Raw genomic sequence first — 16,154 nt, 5'->3', positions numbered from 1 at the left:
AAGGCACATCAGCGGATCGTCGAGCATCATTACGAGGATACATCGCGACTAGGGATTCCAATCCCGGGCCAAAATTTTGATCCCGGGATTTCGGTATTGCATTTAGTCTATCCCGGGATCCCGGGACCAGTCCCGGGATAATTTTCATGTTATTTTATCGATAAAAATAATTTAAAATGAATAATACAATATATTTTTACATCTGTTTTTTATAACGTACAATGTATAAAGTACGTATAATTTTAGTCTTGGGCTTAAAATAGAAAATAATATAATAAAAATAAAAAAGGCAAGGTCTTATATATTTATTTGAGAAGAAAAAAATGAACTTTTGACAATGTATGTACATATGTACATTCATAGACACAATTAATTGAAAACATTATTTTGAATAAAACTCAAAGCATCAAGTGTTTTATCATTTAGCCTTGATCTGATTTTGGTTCCTAAGCAGCCTGCTGCTGAAAAAGCACGTTCAGACTCACAGCCTCAAAGATTCACAGATGACACGTGCAACTCGCGCAAGTTTGTACACGAAATATAACGATGTTGTCAATAATAATTCGATTGTGCTTGATAAATCAACCAATCCGAAAAATTCGGGATTATGTTTTATAATCCCGGGACTCATCAAGTATTGAAAATCGTTCGGGATCCCGGGATCCCGGGATTCGGGATCCCGGGATTGGAATCCCTAATCGCGACAGATACCAGCTGTTCCACAAAATCACAGCCAACAAGAATACAACTCGACACGCCAAAAAAGTCTCAAAGTCGCACTCATTCGGTTTCAAATCTCGAAAATATCAAGATCCAATCCAAGAAAAAGTGACACAATAGCATATCTGGGGACTTTTGAAGAAATGACAAGGCAAAATGTGCTTGTAAATAAAACTAACCAGATTATCTATATCGAAAGCTCTGATTATTACTGTTTGAAAAAGTTCGTAAATATTTTAAAATATGAATGGATTTCAATTTAGATAAAACATAATTGAAAAAATGTTTCACGGGCATTGAATCATCACAATACTGGAACACTACACAAATATCTATGCTACCTATGCCTTAGTACTATAATATACAGTAATTGCATCACTCTGCTCTGTACCTCAGCGGTGAACGGACGCATCCGCGCCTGCTCTCGCTGCCGTTCAAAGCTCCGACCCCCCACCCGCGACCATTTGCAACAACTACGACGCCAGAGACATTGCCAGCGCGATGAAGAAGACGCTTACGCGCAAGCGTGCGGTGGGTACGTTAAAAGCGTACCTATCGCCATCAGCAGAACAAGAATGGCAGATGCCAAAGAAAACTGCCCGACCCTCTACTGACGCCAACCTGTTGCCGACTTCAAGTCATAACAGGTATGACAAACTCCCCGAAGTTGCCGGGAGTAAACACGCAAGAGTGCCACCTGTCATCATGGAGGTGGTTGGCACACATCTCCAGACCATCGACCTCATCAAGTCGATGACCAAATCAGGTAATTTTACCCTCCGCTACACCGGAAGAGGTAATGTTTCCATCCAGTGTGCGACGCTCGAACTACGAGCGACCCTGATGGATGGTTTGAAGGGCCGCCGTGCCTTTCACACCTTCACTGCCGACGAAGACAAGACAGTTAAATCTGTCTTGAGGGGGCTTCCTGAGGTTCCCGTTGAAGAAATCGCTGCTGATTTGGAGCGGCAAGGATTAAGCGTCGTCAAAGTAACGGCGATGAACACCAAGGCAGAGACCTCCTCGCGGCTCTACCTGACGCAATTTTCCGCTGAGACGACGGTGACGTCCATAAGAAGCATCCGGTACGTTTGCTTCACTAAGGCCACGCTTGAAAAATACAAGCGTAATAAGTCGCACGCGACTCAATGTTTCAGATGCCAGCAGTATGGCCACGCTGCGAGGAACTGCCAACGAGACCCCAGATGCGTGAAATGCACAGGAAACCACGCCACTTCCGAATGCACAAAAAAAGACCGAGAGACGCCAGCAACCTGCACTGGATGCAGCGGAAGTCACCCGGCCAACTACAAGGACTGTCCTCGCAGGACAGAATATCTCCTGCAGATGAAGAAGAGGCAGCAAAAGCCACATACCGCCGTACTGACCGCACCCAAGCCAACGTTCGCTCTGGAACAGAGTCAGTTTCCTGCCCTTCGGCCAACGAAACCAGCAGTGAAAAAACCGACTATCGTCCCGGAAGCCACCCCAATTAAGACGCAACAACGCCCCCAAGCCCGACAGTCTGAGAAGCCCTCATCAGAAGCCATGTCTACTGATGAGCTTCGCAGGATGCTGACTATACTCCAGGAAATCCGAACTAAGGCCGGAAAGTGCGCTAGCAAAATTGAAATTGCTTTGATGATGGTCGAGTATCTCGATGACCTCTTCTAAAGAAGACATTCAACTCATGACGTGGAATTCCCGTGGGATCCGTAACAAAACCGGAGAGCTGGAGCTGTTAATCAGTGAGTACAAACTTGATATTGTCGTAGTCACCGAAACTTATCTAAAACCACATGTTAACGTATATTTACCTAACTTTGCCTGCATTCGGAGGGACCGACCCTCAAGGCCAGGCGGAGGGGTCGCGATATTTGTTAAAAAATCGATAAAACACGCACGTATAAACACTAACACTAATAATCTAGAAACCGTCGCGATTCAAATTATTCATAAAAATAAAATAATAATAATTGCTGCGGGGTATAATTCGCCTAGTGACGAACTGCTCCGGAGTGATCTAGATTCGATATTTTCTTTAGGAGACTCGGTCATTCTGACTGGGGACTTCAATGCCCGTCATATGCATTGGGGCTGTTCTGGGGCAAATCGATCTGGAGCGTCACTTTTTAACTACTTGAGCGACTCTGACACGATTGTTAACTTTCCAAATTCACCGTCGCATTACCCTTCCAATCACATGACGCCGTCAATTCTGGATATTGCTTTGGTCAAGGGTAACTTAAATACGTCAGAAATGTATTGCGTTCAGGCATTGTCTTCTGACCATCTTCCAGTGTTATTCTCGCTGGAGGGTTCAGCGGAGGTAGTCTCTGAAACGCTTTTTGACTATTTAAAAGCTGACTGGAAAAAGTTTAAAGATATAGTCGAGTCTCGTTTGCAAGATGAGCGACAGAATTATACTCCGCATAACATTAAACAAATTGACGATGATATCAGTTATTTAACATCCGTTATCGAAGAAGCTAAAATATCATCAATACCGACGCGTAAAAATCATAATAATAAAAATCAACTTACTCCACAACTTATCGAAATAATAAAAATCAAAAATAAACTAAGAAAACAGTGGCAAAATAATAAATCTCCGCGACTTAAATCTGTAATAAACCGCGTAACTAGTTATATTCGCGATAAAATTCAGCAAATAAAAAACGAATCGTGGACGCGTAAACTAAAAAATCTAAACCCGGCAGATAATTCCTTATGGAAAATAACTAAATCACTTAAATATAAACATTCGGAAATACCCCCATTAAAAAATGGAAACACCATCGCATGCACGAACAAGGATAAGGCAGAAAATTTAGCCAGCGCTTTCTCCACATCTTATTCGCTTACTGTAAATTACTTAGATTCAAAAATAGACAACAAAGTCGCCCGTGCGATACGAAATATTAATTCATCTAGCGTAGATATTAGTTTAGTGAACAAAGTTGGCTTATCAGAAGTTAATAACATCATAAAAAATTTAAAGAATAGAAAAAGTCCCGGTATAGATAAATTAGATAACGTTACGATAAAACAACTTCCAAGAATTAGCATCAATTATCTAACAAATATTTTTAATGCCTGCTTATCTTTCGGGTACTTTCCCGCTATTTGGAAAACCGCAAAGATCCACCCAATTAGAAAGCCAGGAAAGGATAACACTATCGCAATTAATTATCGTCCAATAAGCTTATTACCGTCATTCAGTAAACTATTTGAAAAAATAATTTTATCACGTTTAAAGGGATCTTTGGGGAATAAAATTATCAATGAACAATTTGGCTTCCGCGAAAACCACTCTACGACTCATCAGCTCAATAGGTTAACAGAACACATCTCTGCTAATTTTAACATGAAAAAATCAACGGGACTCTTAATGTTAGATGTGGAAAAAGCGTTTGATACTGTGTGGCATGATGGATTGATTTACAAACTCCACAAATATAAAACCCCTAACTATCTGCTACACTTGTTACGCTCCTACCTTGATCGTCGAAGTTATGTTGTTTCAGTAAATAATGAACAATCGATACCGCGTAATATCCCAGCTGGTGTTCCTCAGGGGAGTTTACTTGGACCGTTCCTTTACATTTTGTACACAAATGATATACCTATTTTAAAAAATACTTGTCTTTCAATGTATGCCGATGATACGGCGATAATGAGTAGCTCTTACGGTCTTAAGCCTATTTCAATAAAATTGCAAAAATCCTTAACTCTCTTAAGTAATTATTTCAAAAAGTGGAAAATAAAAATAAATCAGGACAAAACGGAGGCTATAATTTTTACAACTCGAAGACAACCTTTGCCCCCGACTATTATAAGCGAGCAGGGAAAGTGTATAGAATGGAAGGCGAGCGTTAAGTACCTCGGAATTCACCTGGACTCCAAGCTTAAATTTAATAAACATATAACCGAACTTAAATCTAAAGGGCTCGCAGCCATTGCGGCGTTAAAACCAATTTTTAATCGAAAAAGTGCGCTAAATACTAAAAATAAAATTCTATTATATAAGCAATTAATCAGACCGGCAATGACTTACGCCTGCCCAGTGTGGAGTAATACGTGTAATACTAACTTTTCTAAGCTACAAGTTGTTCAAAATAAAGCTATAAAAATAATTTATAATACACCTTTTTATACTAACCTCAAAAAACTTCATAATAAATATTTAATTCCAACTATTAAAGAACATGTTCACCACCATACTAATAATTATTATAAAAAAATACCGCGAAATCATACTAACCCTTTAATCTCAAGAATCGGTGATTACGACAAAAACAAACTCAAATTTAAATATAAACACAAAATGCCAAAGCACATCTTGCTCTGACGCATAAATTGTATCTATTAATTTAACAGCTCCAGGTCCACGAGTTTTATATTAAAAATATATAATTTATAATTTTTTTTTTTTTTTTTTGTTAAAGGTGTTTATGTACTTTGACCTAAACTTAACGTATTTTATGTTCTTTTATTATTCTTATTTTTGTAATTCCTCTTAATTTAGCTAATCAATCGTAAATTGTGATAATGGTAATTAACCAGCAACCAATGAAATGTAAATATATATGTTTATAAAAATGTATTATTTAATTATGTAATAAACAAAAAAAAAAAAAAAAAAAAAAAAAAAAAAAAAAAAAAAAAAAAAAAAAAAATACAGTAATTGCTCTTTTAGAGAACGTTGATATTTGTACATTAACGCACCCTATCGCACTGTCGGCGATAATACGCAATCAGTGCATCGAACTGACTTCCTACCGATTACAAAACAATAGTATTCATTTGTGAGATATCGATCAGAATAGTGCAAAGAATTGATGAACCAATTTGAGATAAACGCGCTCAATTAATTTCACGGTTGATGACGGAGGCTTCGTGATAAGTTATTATACAATTTAAAAAAATAGTATTTATTATTTATACTTTATGTGATTTTATATTACACTCATGTTGCTTCCTCATTTATTATATTTACGTACTATTTAAATAACAACAATGCTACTAATAGCAGTTAAAAATAATCAATATTTTTAATGGATAATTTGTTTCTGAGTATAAGAGCGCGAAGTTTTAAAAGTGCCCCCATATATTACACACATGAAGAAAAAAACTTTTAAGCTCAGCTCCTCCTCACTTTGAGTGCTCGGAGTTGTGGGCATAGACAGTCGAGTCGGAAGATATATTCGGCGTGCAATCGTCGGAAGCCATTTCCTCTCCGCGAAAGAGAAATAGTCAAAACGGTCGTAAACGTCCGACGAACACAGCCGAAAGCTTTCAGAAGACGCTTGTTAACGACGAACGTAAAAAGAAAACTTTAGGAAAATTTAAAAAATAACCCTCGCCATGCGACTGTCTCTTGGTAAAACCACAAATTGCAACCGTTTAATGCCGCACGATAAACCTAGAGTGATCACTCTACATATGATAATACAATAGTTTCCATTTGACGGTATGCTCTCAAAATGACCCAGTTAAGTTTTATAGTAATGACCACATAACTTTATCCCTCATAACATCATAACTATGGACCTGATTAAGGTAGCTCTTGAATTTGAAAATTCAAGAGCTACTTTCGGGGTTTGTGGTCGAGTGGTACGACTTATTCGGCCAGTTAGACGCATGAAGAGCTATTTGATTTACAGTTTATTGTCTTATACAAATGTAAGAATATACTGATATATAATAAACGGGCAGCGGTGTAAGCTCAAGAGTCTCCGTCGAGAGAGCGTTTGTGTCGTAAGTGAACCTCCAATGGAAGAGAAGACCATTTTAGGACCAATCGCATTATTGTTTAACTTCGCCGACGGCACATTACTTAGTAAATAGAGAAATCTCATAAAAGAAACGATCATGTTTACAAGCAATTATTAAAAAAGAGATACGCTAATTAAAATATTAAAAATATATCGAAGAGAAAAATGCACGAAATAAACGAGGACCATTTAAATGAGCAATATATACCATATTTTGTTCCATAAAACTAATGTTTTATTTGTGTTTGCAACACTTTTTTACATTGGCAACACAGTAATATAGGCAACACTGCTGTTAACTGACATAGTATGTCTCGTGGTTGATTGTCAGTTTTAGCGAGAAAGTGCACTTAGGAACCCGCAAAATAATACGTAAAATCAGTAAAATGCTTAAAGGCGTATCAAGACACTGAAAGACTGCGGTTGACAGTTTTTGTTACATATATAGAACATATATAGCTGTCACACAGAGAACTAATACTACTCCAAAGATTAAAACTGAAAATTTTTACTATTATACTTCAAGACAAATCATAGGCTCCTCATGTTTGCTGCACATCTTGTAAGGTAAACCTAACTCAGTGGTTACATGGAAAGGAAGAACGATGTCATTTGTTGTTCCAATGATGTGGAGGAAACCAAGAGATCATTTACTACTTCTGCCTTACTGACGTACATAGGATTCTCAAGTAAAAATAAACATTTCGTATCCGAACCTTCCATCTACCATAAGACCAGTGTTCCATAGTTCTGACATACAAGTATCTACTCCACCACCCAAGATATTATTTTTCATGAAGAACCTATGGATTATTCCAAGAAATGAACGAATATTAAGCTCCAAGTGACTGGCGTCTTTTAATAGATTCATCTAAAAGCAGTTTTGTTTCACAATGGTAATTAAAAAACCATCGATTCCAATTGTGATCAATATCAAAGAAATCTACGACACTATATCTCTTCTGATGAATCTGATAAAATATGATAATTTCCAATGGAATATTTGTGGAGACTTGGAAAGTTGTTGCCTTACTACTAGGTTTGCATGGAATATTTACGAAGTATTGCTGCTTCTTGTGTTTATGGGATAGCAGAACAACGGCGGCCGGTCAAAAGAGGGCTATATACCTGCCCTATAGCTGTACGCATTTATTGCAAGTCGAGTCGATAATTATTTGTCAATTTAATGAAACATTACAGAACAAATCTAATGATAAATTCAAAACAAGCGTTTCATTTTAGTACAAAATATATGTATTATTTATTATTTATTTTATTAATTTATTTAGCTTAATAGCTAATCTTTACATCTAACAAATTTAGTAAACACATATAAAAAATATATAAAAAATACACAACAGAGAGAAAAAATAAAAATATACAATAATAAAGACTTAATATTATAATTTATTTCTATATGTACGAAGGTGTTTTTTTATTCCATTTATGAAACCCGTTATATTTTTGCTGTTTCGGATTTCTCTTGGAAGACTATTATATAAATCAAAACCTCCGTACATAACTCCTCTAGCCGTACTCGTTTTCTTATACTTAATTATCTTTAAATTTTCTCTATTTCTAGTATTATATTTATGTACATCTTTATTTCTTATTAAATACTTATTAAAATATTCTGGTAACATATTATTTTCTAACTTATATATAAATACTAAAACATTCATACTCAATATTTCTTGAACATTCAACCATTCTAATCTATCAATCATACTTTTACAATTAGTTAATCTATTTTTATTTAAGATTACTCTCATTGCCCTATTTTGTAATTTTTGCAACATTTGTTTGTCTAATTTATTTAACATATTTAATAGTGTTGCACAATAATTAAAATGGGGCAATATTATACTATTGTAGATTATTTTTTTTGTATTTATACTTAATATATTTCTTAATCTAGATAATAAACCTATTTTTCTACTAATTTTTTTTAATATGTAATTACAATGTTCTTTAAAATTTAATTTTGTATCAACAATTACTCCTAAATATTTTATATTATCCACTATTTCTATACTAGAGTTATTTATTACTATTTTGGTACTATTATCTAACACATTTTTATAATTAATAAACATACATTTAGTTTTATTCTCATTTAATTTAAGTACATTATTCTTTAACCATATTTCTAATATACTTAATTCATTATTTAAATTATTTACAATTTCTTTAATGTTATCACCTATGCAATACATTAATGTGTCATTCGCAAATAGATGAATTTTACATTTTTTCACGTTATTAACTATATCATTAATATATCGTACGTATGGGGATGGGGAGCCATACTTTCGTATGTACGTAATAATTAATAAATAATACTGTTTTCATTGATTAATCATTTTCATAGTCATTATGCTCTGGCACATAAAATACTAATTTTACCGCCTATATCTCGTGAATTTTTATTCTTTGTAAATTTCTTACAATTTACTTATATTTTGAATACTAATTCATAAAATATTTATTACTTCATTTTCTCAAAATACTTTTGCGCTCTTATGACAAGCGCTCTTATGACTGTATGCGCATTTGACGTACGTTATGTTGTTACAGCGCTACTTTGATAAACGCTCTTATGACGCAGCGCTTTTAATGCAGCGCTTTTTTGACGCACGCCCATTTGTGACGTTGCCATACACATAAAGCTTGGTCTCGTGATTTTTTTCGTGAAAGCGTTAGACAAAAAAGGAACTGGTTTTTAATATCTTATCATAAAATTTCAGAAGCTAAGTTGAGCATTTTTTATTATGTTTTTAACTGATGTTTATCTTCATACATTTGTGATCGTTTTTAATATAAACTAGTAAATAAATTACCTACTACTTTTACTCCATATTATTACATCTTTCATTAAACCCTTGAATAATAACATTCCTATGTACAAATCACCGGTACATTTTTAATGTATGGGGTCCATTCAAACAATAATTTTACTGTAACATAAAAATTAGACGTGATACATCATGGTCACCATATAGACTTTGAATATGTATGATAAACTTAGGCCGGTTTCACACGTGCCGGATGGATTCACCCGGCACCGGGCCGGCGCCGTTTACAAAGCTTTCACACGTGGCCGGTCTCTGGCCGGTTTCTGGCCGGTTTCTGGCCGGTTTCTTCCCAACCCGACCTATACCCCGTCAACTGGTGCCAGTAATTTAGGATTAACGGCTTCACATAAGTCCTTCCACACATTTCGCGTTATTTTTTTATTTTTGTATGTATTCTACTAAGATAATTAAAAGAGATTACATTAATATAATTAAAATTTCGAGGTCTATTTCTTCCGCTATTGCCTAAACACGAGGAATATATTTAATAATTTTATTACAAGATACCACAATCACTGTCAACGGCCCGGTTCATGTTGAGTTTTACCCCCACCACACTCAACTCGGTACCCGGCGCCGGACAGTTTAGTGAGCGCGGCCGGCGACAACCCGGCAGTCAGCGTCGGTCCGGCGCCGGGTAGATTTGTCCGGCACGTCTGGAATGATAGGTACTAGCCCATACAACACCATCCCTACTACACGGCGCCGGGCAAATCCACCCGGCACGTGTGAAACCGGCCTTAGTCCAAATCAGTCATCAAAATCCTAGTTACAAAATCTTTGTTGGCCAGTGTAATTGTTAACAATAGAAAAATAATAAATGTGAAAAGTAAAAGATCAGAAAGAAACTGATTTATTGGTGAGCATACGAAATAGAGTAAGGAACCCGTAGGGTAATACATAGAATTACCATTTTTTCTATTAGCGTTAAATTAGACCGATTTGTTCAGCTACCGATTATACTAGGAATTAATAAACCGTTGCTAGAATATTCAGATGCCCTGCTAGTTTACTAGTATAGTAAAATTATTTACGTTTCATAATTTAATATTATGTTTAGTGGTTAGAATGACATATTTTTTTGCTTGATATTTGGTTACAAAATATACTATAATTTAAAAGCATAATTAAAATAATTGAATTCACGAACAGAGTTTTTTTATATTTGTTTTATTCGAGACGAGAACTTGTTTTAATTAAAATGCTGCGCGATATTGATGCTAAGTAAACGCGTTTTTTTAAGTTTAAATTATAAAAGTTAATAAATTATTTTTAGTGACAACAATACGGTCGTAAAATTTGTGCAACATTATGATATAATATATACCGTTTTTGTCTGCTTCGTAAAGTCTTCAAGTTGTCTCGAAACTCTGGACCAGATCTGACGATGTGGAAGCGGCTGCCTTTTCCCAAACATTGAGGGGTATAATGCTAAATCTAAAATTGTCAATTCTCGAGAAATTTGCTGATTTTTTTTAAAAAAAAAATTGAATTTGTACGAATACTTTTACATGTTTCACAACCCTTGCGGTTTTTCATACCACTATAAAAAAGGGTGGGACCGTGTCAGATATTTAAAAATATGCTTATGCCAATATTCTTTCTTGGTAGCTTTTAATAGGTCAAAAGTATTTAAATGGAAAAAAATGTTTTTTAACTACAATATTTAGCCTTATTTTTGCTTTAGTAATCTAAGAACTACAATAATGATCAAATAAGAATAAACCGCTACTCGTGAAAATCGATAGATTGGAAAAATGTGCTAAATTTTTTTTTTTAATATCGATGAACTAAAATCTCGGTTTTTAAATAATCCAAAGGCGTTTTTGTGTCGTTATCTTGATTGGTATATGAAAAATGTAAAGTAGCAAAAGCTGTTATATATTTTTTTCTACTATTCAGGTATAAATATAGAAGCCTGAAATTCTTTCGTAGCTCGACGCTCTAAAAGCAATATCAGTTATTGAAGTTTGTTCTCTTTAACGATTATACAGTTCTCTGTTCATTAATAATATAAAGATATCCACAGTAATATACTGTATTTTTATATTCACATACTACAGCAGGTTGCCACATTATTAGGGATGCCTATGAAATTTTTTTTCGCTTTTATATTCATAAAAAATATATATCTATGATTTTAGGCACAGTAATTTTTATTTATTAATAAGAACATTTAATTGGGAACGTTTGAACACAATATTCGTTATTATCGCATATAAAGTGGACATTTTGTAATACCGCCTTTTGCCACAATTATAGCTTTTTTATGTCTTGGTATACTCTCAATGCACAATTTTGCATTTTGCCTTAGCTCAGGAGAGTGATGCCACGTCCGGATGAGGGTTTCGATGAGCTGCTGCTTGTTTATAATCACCCCCTTGGCCACCCCCCAATCTTCGTGAGCTCTCACAGGCTTTCAATAGGGTTCATGCTAGGATAATTCCCTGACCATGGCACAAACTGCACGTTTTTTTCAGCCAGAAATGCGGTGACACTCCTGGCTTTATGGCAGGGTGCGGAGTCGTGGAGCCGCTAAAAAAAATTAACGCGATTTTCTTGATTTTCTCCAAATCGTTACTTATTAGAATCATTAAAACCGCTTACCGGGCGACTTTTTTTTTCATTTATGGGTATCTCGAATTATCTCGATAATTTATAGTATTTAATCATATAATAACGTAAAAAATATTTTTATTTTTTTTAACACGAATTTCCTAATTATTTTTATTTTTTAGTGTAAAAAATATATTGAGAAACACTGCTGCAATGCCATATTTTGGATGATAGAACAAGCGACCCTTTATAATATTCTAGTGAAATATGAACCTATAATAACTCTTTGTCATTTTACGAGTGTCAGTCCAACAACAGTGGCTCTCAAACTGTAGCTCGCGATAATTAGTAAATTAGGAAACGGGGCGTGCAAAGAGTGACGTTGCAAGGACGACACATGTTTGTTGTCATCTTTCGAATTCAATGGCCATTTACATCCTTTTTTTTGAACACAGATGACAATATCTTCTCTAAGTGGTTGCTTTTCTGTAGGCGGTATATCTTCTATAAAATGCCTTGGTCAAACGATGAGGGTGAGTTGCAGCAGGTGGTCTTCCACGAGGGGTAGAACTCAACATATGGAAATAATTTTCGACTGTTTTTTCTATGACGTCTAAACGATATAATAGGTTACTTGATCGTCCTCCAGATTTTTGTATAAAATATAATAATTCCACAAAAAAAAAATTGCAACAAGTAGAAGATTTTTTTTTAAAAAATATTTTTTACCCTTTTTTTTTGCATTTTTCCCTTTCTATATGACACAGTTTTTACCCTAGCTATTTTTTTGTTTGTCTCGTAAATCACTCTCAAAAGTTGACACACATGAGCGTCTTTGACCCAAGTGGATTTCGTTTCAAAACGCCTTTGTTTTTTTTAATATGAGATTGCTTCCACATGTGTGTCATTGCCCGAAATGGGACACTTTTTTTTGACACATATGTGAGCGCGCCCGACAAGCGGTTAAGAAAATTAGTGAAATGAACACTTGGAATGCTTGATTTTGAAACTGATTAATGGACTTTATGGGTTTCGAGCTGATCCATTTCTGTTCAGCGCGTGTTTTAAAAACACAAATTTTCAATAGCATTGAAGCTTATTTTTTTTTAAATTAAAATTATTTACACCAAAAATTTGCACCAAAATCCAGAAGCGATCGGATAATGTTGTGTTTATACTAACGCGGAATAACGAAGCAATACGCTTGAATGATAATGAAAATATCGAACCTTTCTTTTCTGTAATCGTCATTTTATTTGAGTATGCTCGATTAACGTTTATTTGTTATAATTATTTATGCCCAACGGCTCAAAGACCCTAGAAACCCAACAAGCAAATGACTCAGTTTGAAGATATTGTACGGTCAAGGTTCATTATTCAGTGTCACGTCGATGTGAATATGGCATAACTCTAGAGCCGCTTTTTAATATCGGGCTTAACGCGAAGCGGGCGTAACCAAATTTTAAACCGGGTAAAGCTTTGTATTAATTAAGTTTATCGTTGAATCACTTTGCAGGGGTTGCGTTTATTTTTTTATTTTGTATTTATTCAATTTTTTTAAATAGCTAAATGTAACGAATAATGTATTTATTCGCTATTCGCATATAGAATGCTTAGTGTTGGATAGAAAATTGGGCGAATGCTAAAAAATATCAAAACTTGAGAGCCCCTGATTTAAATGAACAAGAGCAGATTCGTTAGTTTACTGTAGTGAAAAATTGCTACATCGTGAAACAATGTAAACATTGTTCATGCGAATCTGAAATCTCACTCGACATTAAATCGTTATCTTATTATACATAGATTTTATATTATTTTAAGGTGTATGGTTAATTTAAAAATAGGGATTGAATATAATTAAACTAACATTTTTAAGGAAATATTTATAATTATATATTTAAGATAAAAAATATTTGTAATAAAAAAATATTGTTCTGAATTTTGATCCGAAGTAGAGTGCCGAATCTGCCGAGTCTGCCTTTTTATACAATTACTTGCCAGCAGCTTTGATGAATTATATGCGTTCTTTATTTTTCCTGACTAAAGTTCATTTATTCGAGCATTTTCTATACGCTATGTTTTCTATTATTATATGTGTATACTTATGGGTAGTCAGCCATAATGAATTAATGGCGATTCATAATTGTATTGTCTGCTGCTTTGAATGAATCTCTTCCACAATGCTCTGCATTGTTTTAGAGTGACGTTTAAATTGATTAACCACTCTTTATTACGTCATGGCACTTAATATGCCAACTGCATATTAGTGTTACGACGATTTCTCATCATCCTTCATCCCACTACAATCCCTTAAAAGATTATTATTAACTGAAACAATATAATTATCTTTCAATTACCGTTTTCATCAGCATTACATTTTAAAAGCATTTTCAACAAAGTAGAAAATATAAAATGTTTACAAAGTAACTGTGATTAATTACTTGATTGTAAGGAATGGCTTGAAGTACTGAAAGTTTTTCTATGTACTATGGAAGTTTTTTGGGAGCCTCTTTCAATTTATTATTATAGAACTTAAAATTTTTGAATCAATTTTGTGTAAATTGTTGGATTTAATTTGTGTTCTGGAAATAAAGAACTGCTTCAATGTCGAGGACTATTTATCTTTCATATGATTCGCGAATGTCCTATGTTCTATCTTTAAAAACAGCCATTAAACTATTTATTCTGCACTCTTTTATGTAAAAATAAAATGAACTGCATTTAAAAATGAAATGTTAAATATTGATTTAAGCATATTTCATTTATTGTATCTGAAAATTGTTCGATATTTTCAAAGCACACTGTGCACTCTTTCTAATAGGGTTTGTATTATTCATAAATGACAATGCAATACAAGTAGTTAGGGATCAATATATCAATACGTAATTGCTAGTTGTTCCATTCGCCATTAACACTTAAAGACACTTAAATAAAAATGGGAATATTTTAATATTTAAAACAAGCTTTAAGTAAATTCAGCCAAATACATATGTAATAGTTTTGTAAGTACAGCTGAAATAACTTCCTGAATATCACCCATTAATCATAAGTTATTTGAAAAAGGATATGTATTACGCTTAAACTTAAACTAAATGAAAAAAAAAAAATTGTATTTTACTTATTTGTAAACAAGAAACTGATTATGAATCTGTATCTTGTATTTCATTACACATATATGAATTACACAAAATATTAAAAAAATGAGTGGGAAACTTTACGGAAAATTAGATTTATTTCGTTATCGTTTTGACATCTGAAAACGAAATAAAATTGTAAAATATCGATGATATATTTTAATTTGAATATTGTTTAAAAATAATTTAAAAAAATTGTACGAATCAAGTATTTAAATTTTTCAGAGAATATCCTTTCACATATACTATCGTATATAGCATAGATTCTGAAACGCCCACTTTTAAACGACAAAATTTTTCATCGTCCACCTTCGGAAAACTATTTTTATCTCATTTAATAATAAAATGTAAATATAGCAATGTCATATTTATGTCTCTTGCGCGATTTTCATAGTTTAAATAGCAAGTTTGAAAATAAAACAACTTAAAAGTAAAACTAAAAAATGTGGTGGTATTGAATGATCATGTTATTATTTATTTTATCGCGTTCTATGTTTTCAAAAAATCTATAGTACTGGATGACAGATAGTGTTCATACATTTTGACTTAATGGTCGCATTATATAATATTAAAGTTGAGTAGATTTTTCATATATTTTATTATTAATGATATACGTAACTTTAACCTTTTCTCCGAAATTGCCAAATGTCGATATTTGACCCAATGAAATTTTTAATTCTTTAAATTAAAGAAAATTAAAAAATATATTTTTTCATGAAATATGTTTCAAATATTATTTTAATTAATAAATATGCACAATTTAAGTAACTGATTGCAAATTAATAATGAATATTTATTATTCATATTTTAATCAATAAAATGTTTTAGTAGTTTTTAAATTAAAACTTACGATAGGTAAGAATTATTTTTTATTTTATTTTGCAAAAGCTTATCAAAATAAAAAACGTACTTATACCGTATAAAAAGTTATTATCGAAAGCAACATATCCAGAGAAAAAATACAAAATGGTTTTGTTTTTCAACGTGCAATCATGACCACATTAAGACCATGATCAATCGTAATTAGATCACATATAGTTAGAAGTTCAATGGCAATCACATATATATATGTATATATAGAAAAACATTTTTTTCAAGTATTCAGCTTAACT

The 16,154-nt window shown here is 33.4% G+C and overlaps 2 protein-coding genes across 4 annotated transcripts in view; both read left to right on the top strand.

The window, feature by feature from the left end:
- LOC148234283 (uncharacterized) overlaps positions 1-16,154 on the top strand; it is a 262,549-nt gene that overhangs the window by 14,620 nt on the left and 231,775 nt on the right. The window lies entirely within an intron of this gene.
- LOC148234284 (uncharacterized) lies at positions 1,094-3,301 on the top strand. Its single transcript, XM_088187758.1, has 2 exons — positions 1,094-1,805; positions 1,878-3,301. Exons 1-2 carry the CDS (start codon positions 1,222-1,224, stop codon positions 2,392-2,394), a joined length of 1,101 nt encoding a protein of 366 aa, XP_088043884.1. The 5' UTR covers positions 1,094-1,221; the 3' UTR covers positions 2,395-3,301.

The sequence above is a fragment of the Plectrocnemia conspersa genome, unplaced genomic scaffold (assembly GCF_051122295.1).
Source record: "Plectrocnemia conspersa isolate PC_06_02 unplaced genomic scaffold, ASM5112229v1 ptg000006l, whole genome shotgun sequence".
NCBI classification, from domain to species: domain Eukaryota; kingdom Metazoa; phylum Arthropoda; class Insecta; order Trichoptera; family Polycentropodidae; genus Plectrocnemia; species Plectrocnemia conspersa.
This window is presented reverse-complemented; position numbering and strand designations above follow the sequence as displayed.

Bases quoted from the DNA above. Each gene is read 5' to 3' on its own strand.
- LOC148234284 (XM_088187758.1), top strand. From the start codon at position 1,222: ATGAAGAAGACGCTTACGCGCAAGCGTGCGGTGGGTACGTTAAAAGCG. The intron at 1,806-1,877 runs GTACGTTTGCTT...TCAATGTTTCAG, and splicing joins ACGTCCATAAGAAGCATCCG to ATGCCAGCAGTATGGCCACG.